The following is a 15,784-nucleotide window of genomic DNA, read 5'->3' on the forward strand; positions in this document are numbered from 1 at the left end:
TCCTATCTGTGTGGACCGTCTCTAAGGAGGGCCTGTGCAGTCCTAGCCAAATCCCTTCCCCTTCTGACCGCAGCCGCCTCTGGGGAACAACTTTTGAGAATAACATCATATCCACTCCCTAGTGCTAAGGATCAAACTCTTGGCCCGCGCCTCCTAAGCAGGAGTGTTCTACTTCAGAGCTGCACCTCTAGCTCCCAGCCTCTAAACACCCATCCATCCATCCACCCACTTTCCTAGTTACCTATCTATGAGTTTCATGTAGCTCAGGCTAGCTTCAAACTCACTCCGTTGTAACCGAGGGTGTCCCTCAATGCCAGATCCCCTTGCCTCTACCTCCCATGTGCACAGCCATGCCTGGCTTCTGGGTGCTGAGCTGGAGCTTAGGGCTTCATTTATGCTAGGCACATGCTCTACCCATTGGGCCCCACCCCACCCCATCATTTCCTGTTACTTGTCTCCTCTGTCCCCACTACAGTGGGGCAGGGCCTCTCTTTTGTTCCCTGCTGTGTCCCCCTGGAACATGGCTGTGCGAGAGATGAACACAGACCTAGACTCTTTCCTCTCAGTGTTGTAAGGGACATACCTGGACAGACACACACCCCATTCTTCTCACTGTGGAAGCAGGTAGAGGTTGGAACCAAACGCTGACTGTCCTAACGCCTTGTGACCAGGGCTAGTAATGGCCTCTCCAGGAGTCTCTTTACCCACCTATGAAATGGGCATAAACCAATAGCAAACACTGTGGAAAGGCTACAAACAGGTAATTCACGTGAAGAGGAAATGCAAGGATCAAATCCACACAGAAGGATGTGCCAAGGCAGAGACTTGGCAGGGACTGGAGAGATGGCTTAGCGGTTAAGAGCACTGGCTGGTCTTCCAAGGAAGACCACTTCTAGCCTTCGAGGGCAACAGGCACACATGCAGGCAAAACACCAGCACGCATAATAAAAAGGAAAAAGAAAAGCATACGGACAAACATGCTAATTAACACAGCCATCACCCCCCATTTCCCGCCATGAACATGACTGGAAGATAGAGCGAGGCAGGCCCGTGTTTCCAAACCCCAGAGGCTGAGGCAGGAAGACGTCCAGCTTCAGGCCAATGTGGGCTACATAACAAGTTCATGGCCAGCTCAGACTGCTCAGGGACACCCATCTCCATAAAACAGGCTGGGTGTTATCCCTAGTGTTATTCTGAGACAGGATTATGTAGTCCAGGCTGGCCTGGAACTCACTATGTAGACCAGGCTGGCCTGGAACTCACTATGTAGACCAGGCTGGCCTGGAACTCACTATGTAGACCAGGCTGGCCTGGATGTGCTCACCTCTACCTCCCTGGCTTCTACATGAGTGTAAGTGATTCAAGTTCAGGTCTTCATGCTTGCACGTGATTTCTTCATACCCATTTAATGTGTGTGTGATGTATACACAAGCAGTGCTTTATGTGTGGAGACCTGAGGACAAGCCAGGGTGCTGGCCCTTGCCTTCTACCTCACCATAGTCTGCTGTTGACCACTTCATATACCAGGGTGGCTGGCCCTTGAGCTCCCAGGGAGTCTCCTGTCTCCACAGGAGCACTGGGGTCGCATATGAACACTAGCGAGTGGGGCTTTCCAAGGCGTCTGAGGACCAGCATTCACATCCTCACACGGGTACGGCAAGGGCTTGATCCACTGAGCCATAGCCCCAGCCCTGGTCTTCACTTGCCCTTCTTAGGAATACATAACAATGTCCAAGTATAACTAGAAAGTCACAGTCACTGGGAAAGAAAAACGGCCGTGGAGTGACATTCAAAGCCAGCCTGGTGCCCACCGCCTGGCTGGGCTCATTGCCGCTCCACAGCAAACTGAAGGTGCTCCATACATGCAGGTTGAAAGAAAAAGAGACGCAGCTCTCATTCAGTGCAGAACAAGAATCCGGGGGATATGTAACACTGTGCATTTATTTACAAAGAGGTTAGAGAAACACACAGAATCTGGCCCCCCATGCACTGGGGAGTCACCATTGTCATAATAAATACAGGAATTTCTTTAATCAAAAAAAAAAAAAATTTAAAAAAACCCACTGGATTGGAACAGCTGAGGGTCATTCAGCTTCCCCCACCCCCCGTGGGGAGAGGCACGAGATTGAAACCATCTTCCTTCCTCTCTCTAACCTCCCAATTCCCCATGACTGTCCAAGGATGGAGCAGAAAGAGTCCTTTCCAGGTGTTGGCAACTCCTACTTGACTCTCAAAGCCCCTAAGACAGTGCCACTTCCTATTCCAGGGCATGGCACTCTGTAGGCATAACCTGAGTCAGACGGTCTCTGACTTGGGGGCCCCAGGGGGTATCCTAAGGGTCCAGGGACATGGAGGGGGCACTTTGTGAATGAGAAGGGGGCCCTATCTGGGCAAGGAAAAGAGGAATGAGAAGGCTATGTCAGAGAAGTGGAAAACAGACTAAGCTTCTAAAATTAAAACGGGGGGTGGGGTGGAAGAGGGGAGATCCGAACAGAATTACTGCATTTGCGTACACGGACACCCATTGTACAGATGGGGAGAGTGTGGCCCACGGAGGGGCGCCTTCTGGTTCAAGGCTTTGAAAACCAGCTGTCCTGGGACAATCTGGGCGCCTCCCCGTGGGGGGAGAGGGGCGGCCTCTCCAGGACGGCTATGGACGGCGGGCGGTGAGTGAGGAGGGTCTTTGGAAGCAGAGAAAACCGGTGGTCTTTGGAAGGTGGGTGTGGAGAGGGTTGGAGGATGAGAAGTGTGGGGGTGCGGAGGCCATGGAGGTGAAGTGAAGTTCAAGCCCATCCCGCCCCAACTCACACAGTCGTCATGACCTTCAGAGAACCCGACCGAAAACGAAGAATCTTTTTCTTCAGCGCGTGCGATGCCTTGATCTTCACGAAGACCTTGGCAGGGCCCGCAGGCGTCCCTCCACCCGCAGCACCCCCGGGCCCCGACGGCGAGGCCCCGGCGGCCGCCACCAGTTGCTGCGGCCACACGAGGCCTCCACTGCCGTCGGAGTCGCTAGAGGCAGAGCTGAAGGCGGGCGACTCGCCCTCGCTGGCGCTCGACTCGCTCTCGCCATAGCCTCCTGGAGCGCATCCAGACGGCATCCGACGGCCGAGCGGCACCGGCCGCCCTGCAGCTGAGCACTCGGAGTCGCTGCCTGCGCAACCATACAGCAGCCGGCGCGGGGGCGCAGATGGCGAGGGTGCGGGGCCTCGTGGCGCGGGCACGCGGGCTCGGGGGCGGCGGCCATCCGGTGCGTCGATCTCAGCAGTGGATCGCCACCGACGGCAGGCCTGGACCGTCGGCGTGGGCGCTGGGCCACGACGGGGCCGGGGCGGTCGGGGCTCGTCTCGCTCGGCCGTGGGGTACTTGGGTGGCGGAGCGGCGTGCGCGCGGCCCAGTAGACTGGTCTCAGACTGCGAGCGCGCCGCTTTGCGCGCCCTCGGCGATCCCCGACGCCCCGACGGCTCTGCCAGGCGGCCCCGACGGCCCGCAGCGCGCGGCCGTTCCCTTGGCGGGGACTGCTCCACGCTGCGACCTCGCGTAAGCGGCGGAGCCCGGCGGCGCGCCGCGCGGCCCGGGAGGCCCCTGGAGGCCGCGGGCGCGCCCGGGATGTACTGTGCCTTCACGAGGCGGCCCTCTGCCGGACTGGAGGGCGGCGACGCGGCAGCCGGAGGCGCGGGTTCGGGTGGAACCTCCGCCTCCCACGCCGCAGCCCAGGCGCGCTCCGTCGACGGCTCCCTCGCGGGTCGCGCGCCTCCGGGGGGCGGGGACGCTTCGGGCGGCCGCGGGCGCGCGCCGTTCTGGCGCCGCGCGCCCCCGTCCGCGCCCCCGGGACTTGTGCGCGGTTGGCCCGCCCCCCGGCGGCGGCGCCTGCGCAGGAGCGCCGAGATGTAGCCGTCAAGGGGCCGGCTGGCCGCCCCGTCCGGCGAGCCGCACGGTACGCGTCCACTTGGCCTTGGGCTGCGTAGAGCCACCGCGTGCAGCGGGCTAGGTGTCAGGAAGGGCCCCGCACGAGCCCGCCGTTCCGCGGATGAGCAGGTCTCAGCTCCGGCTGCTGCCGTTGGATAGGGAGCTGAGAAGGATCGAGGCACTGCAACCCGGGCACCCACCGACTCTGGAGCGCTGGGACTGGCGTCGCCTGCAGGAGAGAGGCAGAAGCAAAAAAAAAAGGAGGGATTCTCAAAGGCCTTTTTAAGCCTAGAATTAAAGCAGCTGAGGCAAGAGGATCACCTCCAGTCCTGGGCCAACCTAAGCTATGTAGCAAGTTAATAGTGTAAAATAAATAAGTAACTGACTTCGTGGTGAACGTGATCTGTCACAAAACTGAAGAGGTGGAGGCCATGCTCAGCTACTGAGCATGTTGGGAGAACCCACCCCAGCTCCCACTTCCGTAAAAAATTAAAAATAAGTTGGGCATACTGGTGCAGTCTCAGCACAGGGTAGATGGAGGTAGGAGGATCAGGAATTTAAGGTCGCCCTCAGCTACTTAGCAAGTCTGTGGCCAGCCTGGGCTGGGTGAGAGCCTGCCTCAAACAACAATTAAGTTGGATGTGGCGGCCCACACCTGCCAACACTCCCAACCCTGGAGAGGCTGAAGCAGGAGAACTGCTGCAAGTCCAGGAGGGGCGGGTCAGCCTGATCTACACAGGGAGTTTCAGGTCAGCCAGGGTTACATAGAGTAAAATCAAGGCTTCTCTACCGGGCCTGGATAGGGCAAGCCACGCCTCTCCCCCACCCCCAAGACCCAGCCTCACTCATCCCCTCCTATATGGTTGATGGGAAGATCCCTTCAAATCTCCATTTCTTGTCTTGCTCTGACCCTCACCCACTGCTTACACTGCCCAGTCATATCCTTACATCTGCAGCCACGTTGACCTCCTAAATGCCCCAAATTGCCGGCCTCTGGCCCCAGGGCCTTTGAGCTTGTGGTTTCTGCTTCCTGGACTGTTCTCCAGTGTCAGTTTGGCCTATTCCTCTCATTTCTCCCAAATGTCAGGGGTCAGGGGCTCAGTGAGGCTTTCTAAAGTTCCTTGGTGGCAGGAACCTTTAATGCCAGCACTTGGAAGGCAGAGACAGCTGATCTCTGTGAATCTGAGGCCAGTGTGGTCTATATAGTGAGTTCCAAGATAGCAGGGCTATATAATAGAGATCCCTGTCAAGGAGGAGAGAGAGAGACGGAGAGAAGGGTAGAGTGTGTATTAGGGACAGTGACCTGGAACTTTAAATGTACTCTAGGCTGACCTCAAACTCAGAGATCTGCCTGCCTCTGCCTCCTGAGTGCTAGGAGTAAAGGTGCACCCCAGGGGCTAGAGAAACGGCTCAGAGGTTAAGAACACTGACTGCTCTTCCGAAGGTCCTGAGTTCAAATCCCAGCAACCACATGGTGGCTCACAACCATTTATAATGAGATCTGATGCCCTCTTCTGGTGTGTCTAATGACAACTACAGTGTACTTACATATAATAATAAATACATCATTAACCCTGCCCCCTCCCCCGTAAGATAGACCTCCCAGAGTCTGGTGATGTAGACACTCTTCGGATCGCATTAACTAAAGGAAGGAAAGCTCAGAAGGAAGAGAGATGCTAAAACTGCACCAAGACTGACGATCCTAGCCAGTCCAAAGTACAAATTGGACCCAATTTTATGTTCAAAGCTATCTTCTGACTGTCAGAGGACCCCACCCACCTGCCATACCTAAGGACTTGGGTCTCTCGCTGGCATAGATGCCCCGGGGGTCCGAGGGACCCAGGCGTCCATAGGAGCCAGATCCGGAGAAGCCACTGTCCCCGCAGAAGGTGGAGGGTGGTGAATCTGGGCCTCCAGTAGAACTGGGGTCTTCATAGAAGCCTGGATTCCAGGAAGAAGCTGAGACATTTAAGGGGCAGGGGTGGGAAAGGGAAGAGGTGGGTCTGGGAGAGAGGGACTGCAGAGATAGATACTGAGGAAGACTGAGGTGTCCTGGAGAAACCCCACCCCCTCACCTGAGCTGCGCCCACTCTCCTGGTCCAGGCCACCAGACTCCAGACTCAGGTCTCCCAGCTGCTGGCCCAGGTCCCAGATGAGCCCAGGCAGGGCCTCCTGAAGCACAAAGAAAACAAGGCCGTTAGAAGGCTCCAGAACCCACCTGCCTCCTGTTCATGAATTCCTGGCAGAGATCCACTTGGAAATGTCAGGTCCTGTCCCTTATCTCCGTTAGGAAGTGCTGTCTAACTTCCAGTCTTCATGCTGTAGCCCCATCTATGTGAGCTAAGACTTCAGAAGGGCCCCTTGTTAGTTCATTCTCTATTAGCTATGCTTGCATCTGCTCCTGAAACCCTATTAGAATAGCTTTCCTCCTGTCTCTCTTCACATCTTTGTTTTTTCTTTTTGTGTTTTGAGATAGGATCTCTCTCTGTAGCCCTGGCTATCCTGGAACTCACTCTGTAGACCAGGCTGGCTTGGAACTCACAGAGATCTGCCTACTTCTGCCTCCTGAGTGCTGGAATTAAAGATGTGCACCACCAAAATTGGCATCTTATCAATTGATTAATTAATTGGCTAATACATTAACTATATGTAGATGGGTGTTTTGGCTGAATGTATGTCTGAGCACCATGTGTGTCCAGTGCCCTAAGAGACAGGAAGAGGATGTAGGAGCCTCTGGAACTGGAATTAGAGATGGTTGTGAGCTGCCATGTGGGTGCTGAGAACTAAGTGCAGGTCCTCTGGAAGAGCAGCCAGTGTTCTTAACTGAGCCACCTCTCCAGCTCCTGCTATCTTTTTATTTGGGGGTGGGACAAGGAAAGGATGATCAGGTGTCTTTCTCATTGACTCGCCACATTATTATTATTTTTTTTACATTTGTGTGTGTGCGAGTGTGTGAGCTTGAACACACGTGCACATGTGTGGAGGTCAGAGGACAGCTTGTAGGAAGGAGTCAGTTCTCAGACCCTTCTATTGTGTAGGTCTCAGGGACTGAATCACGTAATAAGGCTTGGCAATGAGTGCCCTTTACCCACAGAGCCATCTCATTGGCTACCCCCCCTTAAAAGATTTATTCCATCACTCACACACAATATTTTTAACATGTATGCACGTTTTGCCCACACCTATGCCTGTGCACCACGTGCATACCTGGTGCCCATGGAGGACAGAATAAGGCATTGGATTCCTTGGAATTGGAGTTACAGACACACGTGAGCCACACGGGTGCTAGGAACCACATTCAGGTCCTCTTGAAGTGAGCCAGTGGTCCTAGCCACTTCACCATCTCTCCAGCCCTGTTTGTGTGTTCATTTACTTATTGAGAGAGTGTCTCACTATTTAGCTCTATCTAGCCTAGAACACCCTTTGTAGACCAGCTGGCCTTAACTCAAAGAGATCCTCCTGCCTCTGCTTCCTGAGTGCTGAGATTAAAGTTGCATGCCACCATGCCCAGCTCCCTTATTTTTTTTAAAAAATATTTACCTATGTCTGTAGGTGTCTGTGTGTGTGTGTGTGTGTGCACGCATGTGTGAGCTCCTGTGCGCCTGTACTTGAGTGCAGAGGTCAGAGGTCAGAGGAGGGTGTCAAGTGCACTCTATCACTCTCTGTATATTCCTGTGAGGCAGAATCTCCCCCTGAACCTGGGCCTCAGGTGCTCAGTGATTTTCCTGTCTCCACCCTCTTGAGAGCTGCAGTTAGAGACACATATAAGACATTCTGTTTACCATGTGGTGATGGGATTCGAACTCATGATTGCACAGCAAGAGCTCTTAACCACTGAACCATCTCTCTAGCTCCATTCGCCTTATTTTTTGAGGCAGGGTCTCACTTTCTTAGGCTAGCCTTGTTCTGATGAGCTCCACAATCCTCCTGACTCTCCCAGGCTCACCCCAGCCTCTTGCCTGGCTTCTTAGGTGGGTCCTGGAGACTCAAAGTCAGCTCTTCATGCTCAACCTGCAGGCACCTTATTGAGACAAAGTCCCTAGATGTACCCCAGCCCCTTTTTGAGCCAGAGTCTCACTCGCACAAAGCGCAGGCTGGCCTCAAACTTGCCCTGTATGGGGAGTATGACCTTGAACCCATGACCTTCTTGCCTGCACCTTCTAGTAGGATGTTGCTGGCACATGACACAGTACATGAGGGCTTTAAATTCAGGTCTTCTTGCTGTGGGAGAATTCAGTGGTAAAGGTCGGGGTGCGGGGATGCGGGGGGCAGGCAGATCCAAAGGTGGTCTTGAGGCTGCCTCATCAGTTTTGACCCCCCTTTCGGAGGTACTCCACTTCCCTTTAACACCAATGGGAAGTTCTTACGGAAGCTCCCCTTAGTGCTTCCTGCTGCTGCAGCAGACTGGCAACCTCATATAACAAACAAGCAGTGCACTTCACAGGCCTCACAACTCCTCCCTTCAGAAGGAGCCACACCCTCCGTGCCTCCTGTAAGTCCCTCTGTAAATCTAGCTTTCCTGGAGGCCTCAGCAGTGAGCACAGACCAAGGCACTCGGGACTGGGATGGGGGATGGAGCTAAGTTGGAAGAGTGACTGCCTAGCAGGAAACTCTGGGTTTAGTCCCCAGTATTGTATAAAAGACCTGTAGTCCTAGCACTGACCAGGGAGGTAGACGCAGAGGATAAGGAGTTCAAAGCCATTCTTGTCTACCTACTGAGTCTGAGGGCAGCCCGGTCCACAAGACCCTGTCTCTACAATTTAAAAAAAAAAAAAATCTAGGATTTTTATCTTATTTTGGAAGCCACAGAGGCAGGGCCAGGGAACGTCTCACAGGGGACTCAGTGAGACCAGAGGTAGCGGCTGCCAGGGGCAGACAGTTGACCCTCAGACAAAAGCGGCTTGTCTGGAAGCTGGCGGGAGGGCGGGGCCAGCACCCAGCCCTGCCTATTTAGGGCAGAAAGACTGGCCTGGCTCTAGGCAGCAGCCACAGTCCTCCCCCACCCCCCAGCCCTTGTCTCCTCCAGGCCTGGCCTCTTCCCCTCCCAGAACAGAAAGAAACCCCCATGTGGCCCTGTCTGTGCAATGAAGGTCAACCAGCCTCCCACCCTGGGTGCACTCGGATGCCCGTGGCCTAGTCAATCAACCTTAATTTAAAAAGAAAAAAGAAAAGTTTGTGCATATACTATCAGGAGGCATCTGAGGAAAAAAAAAATACGAAAACCCCACAGGCTGCCATCAACTGCCTGTGTCATGTTCCAAGTGGACCAGACTGGTCTGCTGCCTGGCCCTCTGGTTACCACTGAATTCGGTGTGCAACATGACCCTCACCCCCTACACACACACACACACACACACACACACACACACACTGCTTGGGCTTTTCTAATGTGATCTCCCATCCTTTGCCTTTTAAAAATTGTCCCTTTGCCATTCTGCACCCTGTCGCTCTCCCTTTTCTCATGCTTCCTCACGCACATGCACAAAAAGTGTCACAGGTTTATCATGTCTCCCAATAGGAAGTGATTTCTCACCAGGAGAGAGGTTTTATGTTCACAGTGGCACTCTTCTCCCTTGGGCTTAGAACTTAGGAAACGTCTGATGAATGAATACCAGAATGTTCGTGGTGGAATACTACACAGCTGTTAAGAGGGATGAAGGCAGATGTTTCTGTGATACAGTACTGAGCAGAGAAGGGACATGCAGGGGAGGGAGGAAGCCAGAATCACAGTCACAGGGACACATTCTTAAAAATGTGCCATCCTGTAACGTCATCATGATGGGAGCAGAGCAGACTTCACTTAAGTGAAGACAACTACAATGCCATCATCGTTTTTGGGTTTGGAGACAGTTTCAGGTAGTCCAGGCTGACCTTGCACTCTCTATGTAGCCAAGGATGACTTACTTTCAATCTTCCTGCCTTCATCTCCAGAGGGCCCGAGTGCTCAGATGAGAGCACTCCTGAGTGTAGACCCAGTGGTGACAATCTAATGGGGGGTCCACCATTCTATATGCTGCACTGCCGACGGGAGTTGGCAATGGTCGTAAAGGCCAAACATGGGGGCTCTTCAAAACCTAAAGTTGCCAAGTCCCAGCTTGTGAGCTTCTGGACATACCTAGATTTGAACCCCAAAATTTGTGTTATCTAACCATTTCCATACCTGGTGTCACTTCTGGCTGGATCATATTTCAGGGACCATGGGCAAAGCCTTGGGACCGCACCCAAGAAACTGGACTTTTATAAAACAGCAAAACCTTTGAGACAGGCCAGGGGTGGGGTTTGACATTCTTTAGTGCTCTGGGAAGCAGACAGGAGCATGCAAATTTCAAAGCCTGTCTAGGAATCAGAGAATTCCAGTCTCAAAAAGAGGGCTAGGGCCAGACAAGATACAGAAGCAGGTGAATCCCTTTGAGTTCCAGGCCAGCCAGGGGTTACACACTGAGATCTTGTCTCAAAAACTGAACCAAACCAAAACTAAACTAAAAACAACAAAGGAGGAGAGGTAGAGCCCCTGTGAGGGGCTGGAGGTGTGGCTCAGTGGTGGAGCCCCTGCCTAGAATCCCCCAGTGAGGGGCTGGGGGCGTGGCTCAGTGAGAGAGCCCCTGCCTAGAATCCCCCAGTGAGGGGCTGGGGGCGTGGCTCAGTGGTAGAGCCCCTGCCTAGAATCCCCCAGTGAGGGGCTGGGGGCGTGGCTCAGTGGTGGAGCCCTGCCTAGAATCCCCCAGTGAGGGGCTGGGGGCGTGGCTCAGTGGTGGAGCCCTGCCTAGAATCCCTCCCCCCCCCCCCCCCCCGTGAGGGGCTGGGGGCGTGGCTGAATAGTACAGCACTTGCCTATCCTGTTCCTTGCCCTTAGTTCCATCCCCTGGATTGGTAAATAAAAAACCAAAGCTTTGCCGGGTACTCTCCATCTCTTTCCTGGCATGCAAACTGTTTTTGAGAGTAGATACATTAGAAGAAAATCAGAACAGACTCAAGACAATTCAAAAGGTAGTGGCCTTCTCAGCATAGGGAATCAGATGGAAGATGACGTGAACTGTGCGGGCCAATGAATATTTAAGGTGAGACTTGGCCCCCAGTGTCCAAGATCCAATCATCTCTTCCACTGTCCAGCTGTAAGACCTTAGGTAGGTGTCTTGATCTCTCTGGGCTTTACTTTCCTTATCTGCAATGTGGCATCACATGACTTGGTCTTTAATATGCTCGAAGGAAAAGCTAAAAGGACTTGAAGGATCAGTTCTCTTTTTCAGCACTTCATCAAGGCCAGTTTACATTATTACAAGACAGTATCTTACAAGGAATAATTTCTAATACTGCTTGCATAATTAAAATAATATGTGGGGGCTGGAGAGATGGCTTAGCGGTTAAGAGCACTGACTGCTCTTCCAAAGGTACTGAGTTCAAATCCCAGCAACCACATGATGGCTCACAATCATCCATAATGAGATCTGACTCTCTCTTCTCGAGTGTCTGAAGACAGCTACAGTGTACTTACATATAATGAATAAATAAATCTTTAAAAAAATTATATGTAAAATGATGGACTTTTGGGGGAGTGATAGATTCCACAACTGTCATTTCAGTTTTTCCACCAGGGGGAGGAGTCAAGAGTTGGGGAACAGACAGCCTGAGTTCATCTCTAAATGACCTGATGTCCCCAGAGACTCCTTTGCCCAAACGTCCCCATATCTTTTTTCCTCCCCTTACATTCCGGTGCCCTTTCATCTATGTTAACAAGTCCTTCTGCAAGTCTGGAAGGGATATTTTCCCTTCCTAGGAGCCAACAGGACCCCTCTATACACAATATCCACTCCCCTCTCTCTGCAATACTTCCACTCTGAATGTGACATGCCCACATCATGTCTCACAGAGTCACCAAGTCTAACTTCGGGGTTTTCTGTTTTGTTTCATAGGTAGTGTTTCTGAGTGCTGGATGGAGATGTAGGTTGTCTTATAAGACAGGGTGTTTCTGGAATCAGGAGTGACCCCACTTCCTCTTCCGAAAGACCCAGGAGCCCTCAACACCAGAGGTGTTTATATTTAGCGCTTTTATACTCCTCCATCAGGCAGGCTCTTGTCCCAGCCTTCCACCTCCTCCTCCTCTTTGAGGCCTGGCTGAGAGCCTCTACTGCTTACAAGGGGTGGAGTGTGAGGGACAGGTCCGCTCTCCCATCACCACTTCATGCTAGCCAGGAGGACTAAGTACTGAGAAGAGGGGCAGAGAGTGAGGAGGGAGAGAGGCCAGACCACTACTGGTCTGCAGCGGTGCCTTCTCCCACCCTCTTAGTGGGCTGGATGGAGGGGTCTGGCAAAGCGCAGGCAGCAGAGGGCAGGGGTAGCGGCTGAACACCTCCCCTTCTCGGTAACTTTTGGAGGGGGCGGGGCCTCCCACAGCTGTTTCTGCTTGGAGAAGAATGTGTAAGGTCTCACTCCCTGCACCGTCAGGCCGGTTGGGGGTGGGGCTGGGCGTCTGGCCTCAGCCCCTTTCCCCATTTCCCATCTGGGGAGGGGGCAGCCGAGGTCAGCAACAGCCAGATTCCCCTCTCCACCCCCACAGCCTTGGCTCAGGTTTCCCTAAACGGGAAGCTCTGACCACACACATGTACACACATAGAGGCTTAGGTACCGGGATGGAATGGGCCAGGGGAGTGGGCTGGGGGAAGGGAAGAGAGATGGAGACAGACGTTAGGCAGAAAAACATTGAGGCCTAGAGACAGACCACGACCCTATTTCTAATCTCCTCTGTTTTTGGAAGCTTTACGGGTCTTGGAAGACCATAGAGACAGGGACAGTGTTGATGAAATGAAACAGAGATGCTGGGGTATGGAAAGGTTGGAGCAACAACCGGAAAGGGTCTCCAGACTCAAGGAGTGATGTAGGGAGGGAGAAAGAGCTGGGGCCTTTTCAATTTGAAAGTCATCATTAGAGTTCCTCGGTGAATCATACTCTCTCTCCTCTCACTCCCCAGCTATCTTCACCTGGCCTCCCCGTGTTACTGAGCCATGGGACCAAGTAGAAGACAGAAGTGTCATTGGGTTGATCAAAATGCCCCCGGGGGTCCTCAGGGACTATGCATTTCTCAGCAGCCGGTCTCTCTCTCCAGAGGCCTGAAGATTCCCCTTCCCCCACCCCGCCCCCTCCAGGGATCTCCAAGCACCCCGAGACTTAAGGAAAGATGGATCACTTAAGGAAAGATGGATCCCGGGTAGCGGGGCCCAGAGGGAGGTTATGTTTGAATGCCGGCTGTGTGACCTTGGGTGAGTCTCTTTCTGTCTCTAAGCCTCAGTTTTTTTCTCTGTAAAATGGGGACTTTCAAACCCTCATGAAATAGGAAGACTGTAAGAAGACGAATGTTTGGTTTAACACACACTAGGCATCCAGGACGGTTAACATGGTCCATGCAGAGTCCAACGGAGGCCGTGCATCCTCCCTATCAGCTCTATTTGGGGGTAGGAAAAGCCAGGTCTCCAGTCTTATCTCTTCCCCCTGCCTGCTCCCCTGCCCTAGGACCGGTGTGCTGAGCATACACTACCAAGACAGACAGACAGACACACGAGCAGGGAGGTGGGGGAACGGATGGGGGAGGGAAGGATGCATGGATGGACGCATGGACAGGCGACCCCTCACCAGCTGCTCCTCCAGGGCTGCTGCGGCCCTGCGCGCCGCTGCCGCATCCTCGTCCTCCTCGGCGTCCTCCTCGTCCTCGGCCTCGGCGCCCCCCATCCCGGGCTGGGCCAGCCGCAGCGCCTGCTGCACGCGGTACTCCTGCCTCTCTCGGAGCCAATGCAACTCGCAGAGCCCGGCCAGGCTGCCTTCCAACCATCCCCGCAGCCGACCCCGCTCCGGGCTCACCGGGAACGAGAAGGCCCGGATCATGGCTGCGGCCCCCCGCCCCAGCCCGGCCGGGCCCCACGGCCGCCCCTCTCGCCGGTCCCACCTCCCCGCCCCAGCAGCCCGCCCGCCCGCTGGCCGGGCTGTCACCGTCTCATCTGCATAGGCGCCCGCCCATTGGGCCGCCCACCCGCGCCTCATCTACATGACCACGCCCCCGATGGCACGACAACGACCTACTATTGGTTGTTGCCTTCCGTGACGGAAGGATCCGCCCCGCCCCGTTGTTCCTTATTAACGCATGCCCAGGACTACCTACGGGGGTATCAGACTCGCCACGCCCCTTTAGGCGGCGACCCTGGGGCTGTGGCCACGCCTTCTTTATAATCACAATGAAACAAGCCCGCCCTTGCTCCAATTCCATTGGTGCTAGTCGCTTGGTTCTGGAGCTGGTTCCGCCCCCTTGCGGGCGAGCGCTGGCTGCCATTGGGCTCTCCAGGTCCAGGGAAGGGTGGTCTATAAATAGGGACTGGATCCACGTGACAGCTCCGCAGCTGCTCTTGCCGCCCCTCCCGAACTTTCAGCTTCTGAGTCTGCGCAGAAGGATCATCAGTGATGATTGGGTCCGGATCACGCCTCCTCTTCCAGGCAGCTTTCCCAGACCCTCAGAAGTAAAGCGGATTGAACATCTTACGGTTTGATTACGCTTTTAAGCAGGACCCGTTCAAACCGGCTCTGTAATTCCATCATAGGGGAGGCTGAACCAGAAGGAGAATTGAGAGTTCAAGGCCAGCCTAAACTACATAGTGAATTTCAAGCTAGTTTGGATTACACAGCGAGTTTCTGTCTCATCAAAACAGCACACTTACGGAATTACAAGACCCTGGGTGAAATATTCTATGCTTTGACCAGAAGAGAATCTGAGGTCTTTTTTGTCTTCCAGGTGCGGTGGAGCTGAGTTCCACCAGTCTGAGCTCGCAGGGGCCTTTGTTCACGGTTCTAAGAGGCTTTGTTCTCAGTCTTCTGAGATGCTCTGTTCTCAACGTTCTGGAGTTCTAAATCTGAGCCTGCCTGCTTTCCAAGGCTGCATTCTGCCTCTTCTCACTGGGCAAGCAGGGCTAGCGCCCCCTCACGCGGCCAGCATGTGTCACTACACCCGGTGTGTCGGCAACGTTTGTGAAATAGCCCATTTCTCAGACGGACCTTTGACTCCTTAAAAGCTGAGATCTGGAAGGGAGGATGGGGCCGTAGAATCGCGGTGAGTTCGAGGCCAATCTGGGCTAACTATGACAGCCTGTTATTGAAAGAAAAATATAATGTGAAACTGTCTTTTATAATGTTTTATGGTCGTCTGGCAATAACCAACTTTGATGTGGTGAGTCTATGCCACTTTAAGGCAGAGTAACACTAGGAATCGAATTTGGTCTCTCTGTGCTCTTCATCTACATCTAAAAAAAAGTTATTCTGAACGTTTAACAGCATAATTATGTTTTGTTTTGCTTTTTGAGGGTTTCACTAAGTAACCCTGGCTGATTTGTAACTATGTAGACCAGACTGGCTTGTTACTTTCAGACCTCCTCTGGGTTGTATCTGACTCCCCCTCCTCCAGTGCTCGTATTAACGGAGTGGGTCACCACGTATAACCCTGTTAATTTTTTTTTTTTTTTTTTTGGAGTAACAGCTTCTACCACTCATAAAGAACTGAGTCCTGGGCATGGTGAGTCATATCTGTAATCCCAGCACTGGAGAAATGGCTCAGTGATTTAAGAGTGCTGTTGCTCTTCCAGAAAACCTGGGTTCAGTTTCTGGCACACAGAGGGAAAAAGAGGCTCACAATCCTCTGTAACTCCAGCATCACGGGATCCACTGTCCTCTTCTGGTCTCCTCAGGCAACTGCACTCTGTGTGTGTGAGCACACACATACACCACACCCTAAAATAGTCTTGCTGGGCAGTGGTGGTACACACCTTTAATCTCACAGCACTTGGGAGGCAGAAGCAGGCAGATTTCTGAGTTCGAAGCCAGCCTGGTCTACAGAGTGAGTTCC

At 53.5% G+C, this 15,784-nt stretch overlaps 1 protein-coding gene across 1 annotated transcript; it reads right to left on the reverse strand.

Annotated features, from left to right (window-relative positions):
• Nucleotides 1-2,049: 2,049 nt before the first annotated feature.
• Nucleotides 2,050-13,837, reverse strand: Dact3 (dishevelled binding antagonist of beta catenin 3). The gene is made up of 4 exons (XM_021168766.3): nucleotides 13,534-13,837; nucleotides 5,985-6,081; nucleotides 5,698-5,850; nucleotides 2,050-4,138 (listed from the first exon to the last, which is right to left on the reverse strand). The coding sequence occupies exons 1-4, from the start codon at nucleotides 13,780-13,782 to the stop codon at nucleotides 2,805-2,807; spliced, it is 1,833 nt and encodes a 610-aa protein (XP_021024425.1). The 5' UTR covers nucleotides 13,783-13,837; the 3' UTR covers nucleotides 2,050-2,804.
• Nucleotides 13,838-15,784: the final 1,947 nt, after the last annotated feature.

This window comes from Mus caroli, unplaced genomic scaffold, assembly GCF_978045245.1.
Source record: "Mus caroli unplaced genomic scaffold, Mus_caroli_1 scaffold_8, whole genome shotgun sequence".
Lineage (NCBI taxonomy): Eukaryota > Metazoa > Chordata > Mammalia > Rodentia > Muridae > Mus > Mus caroli.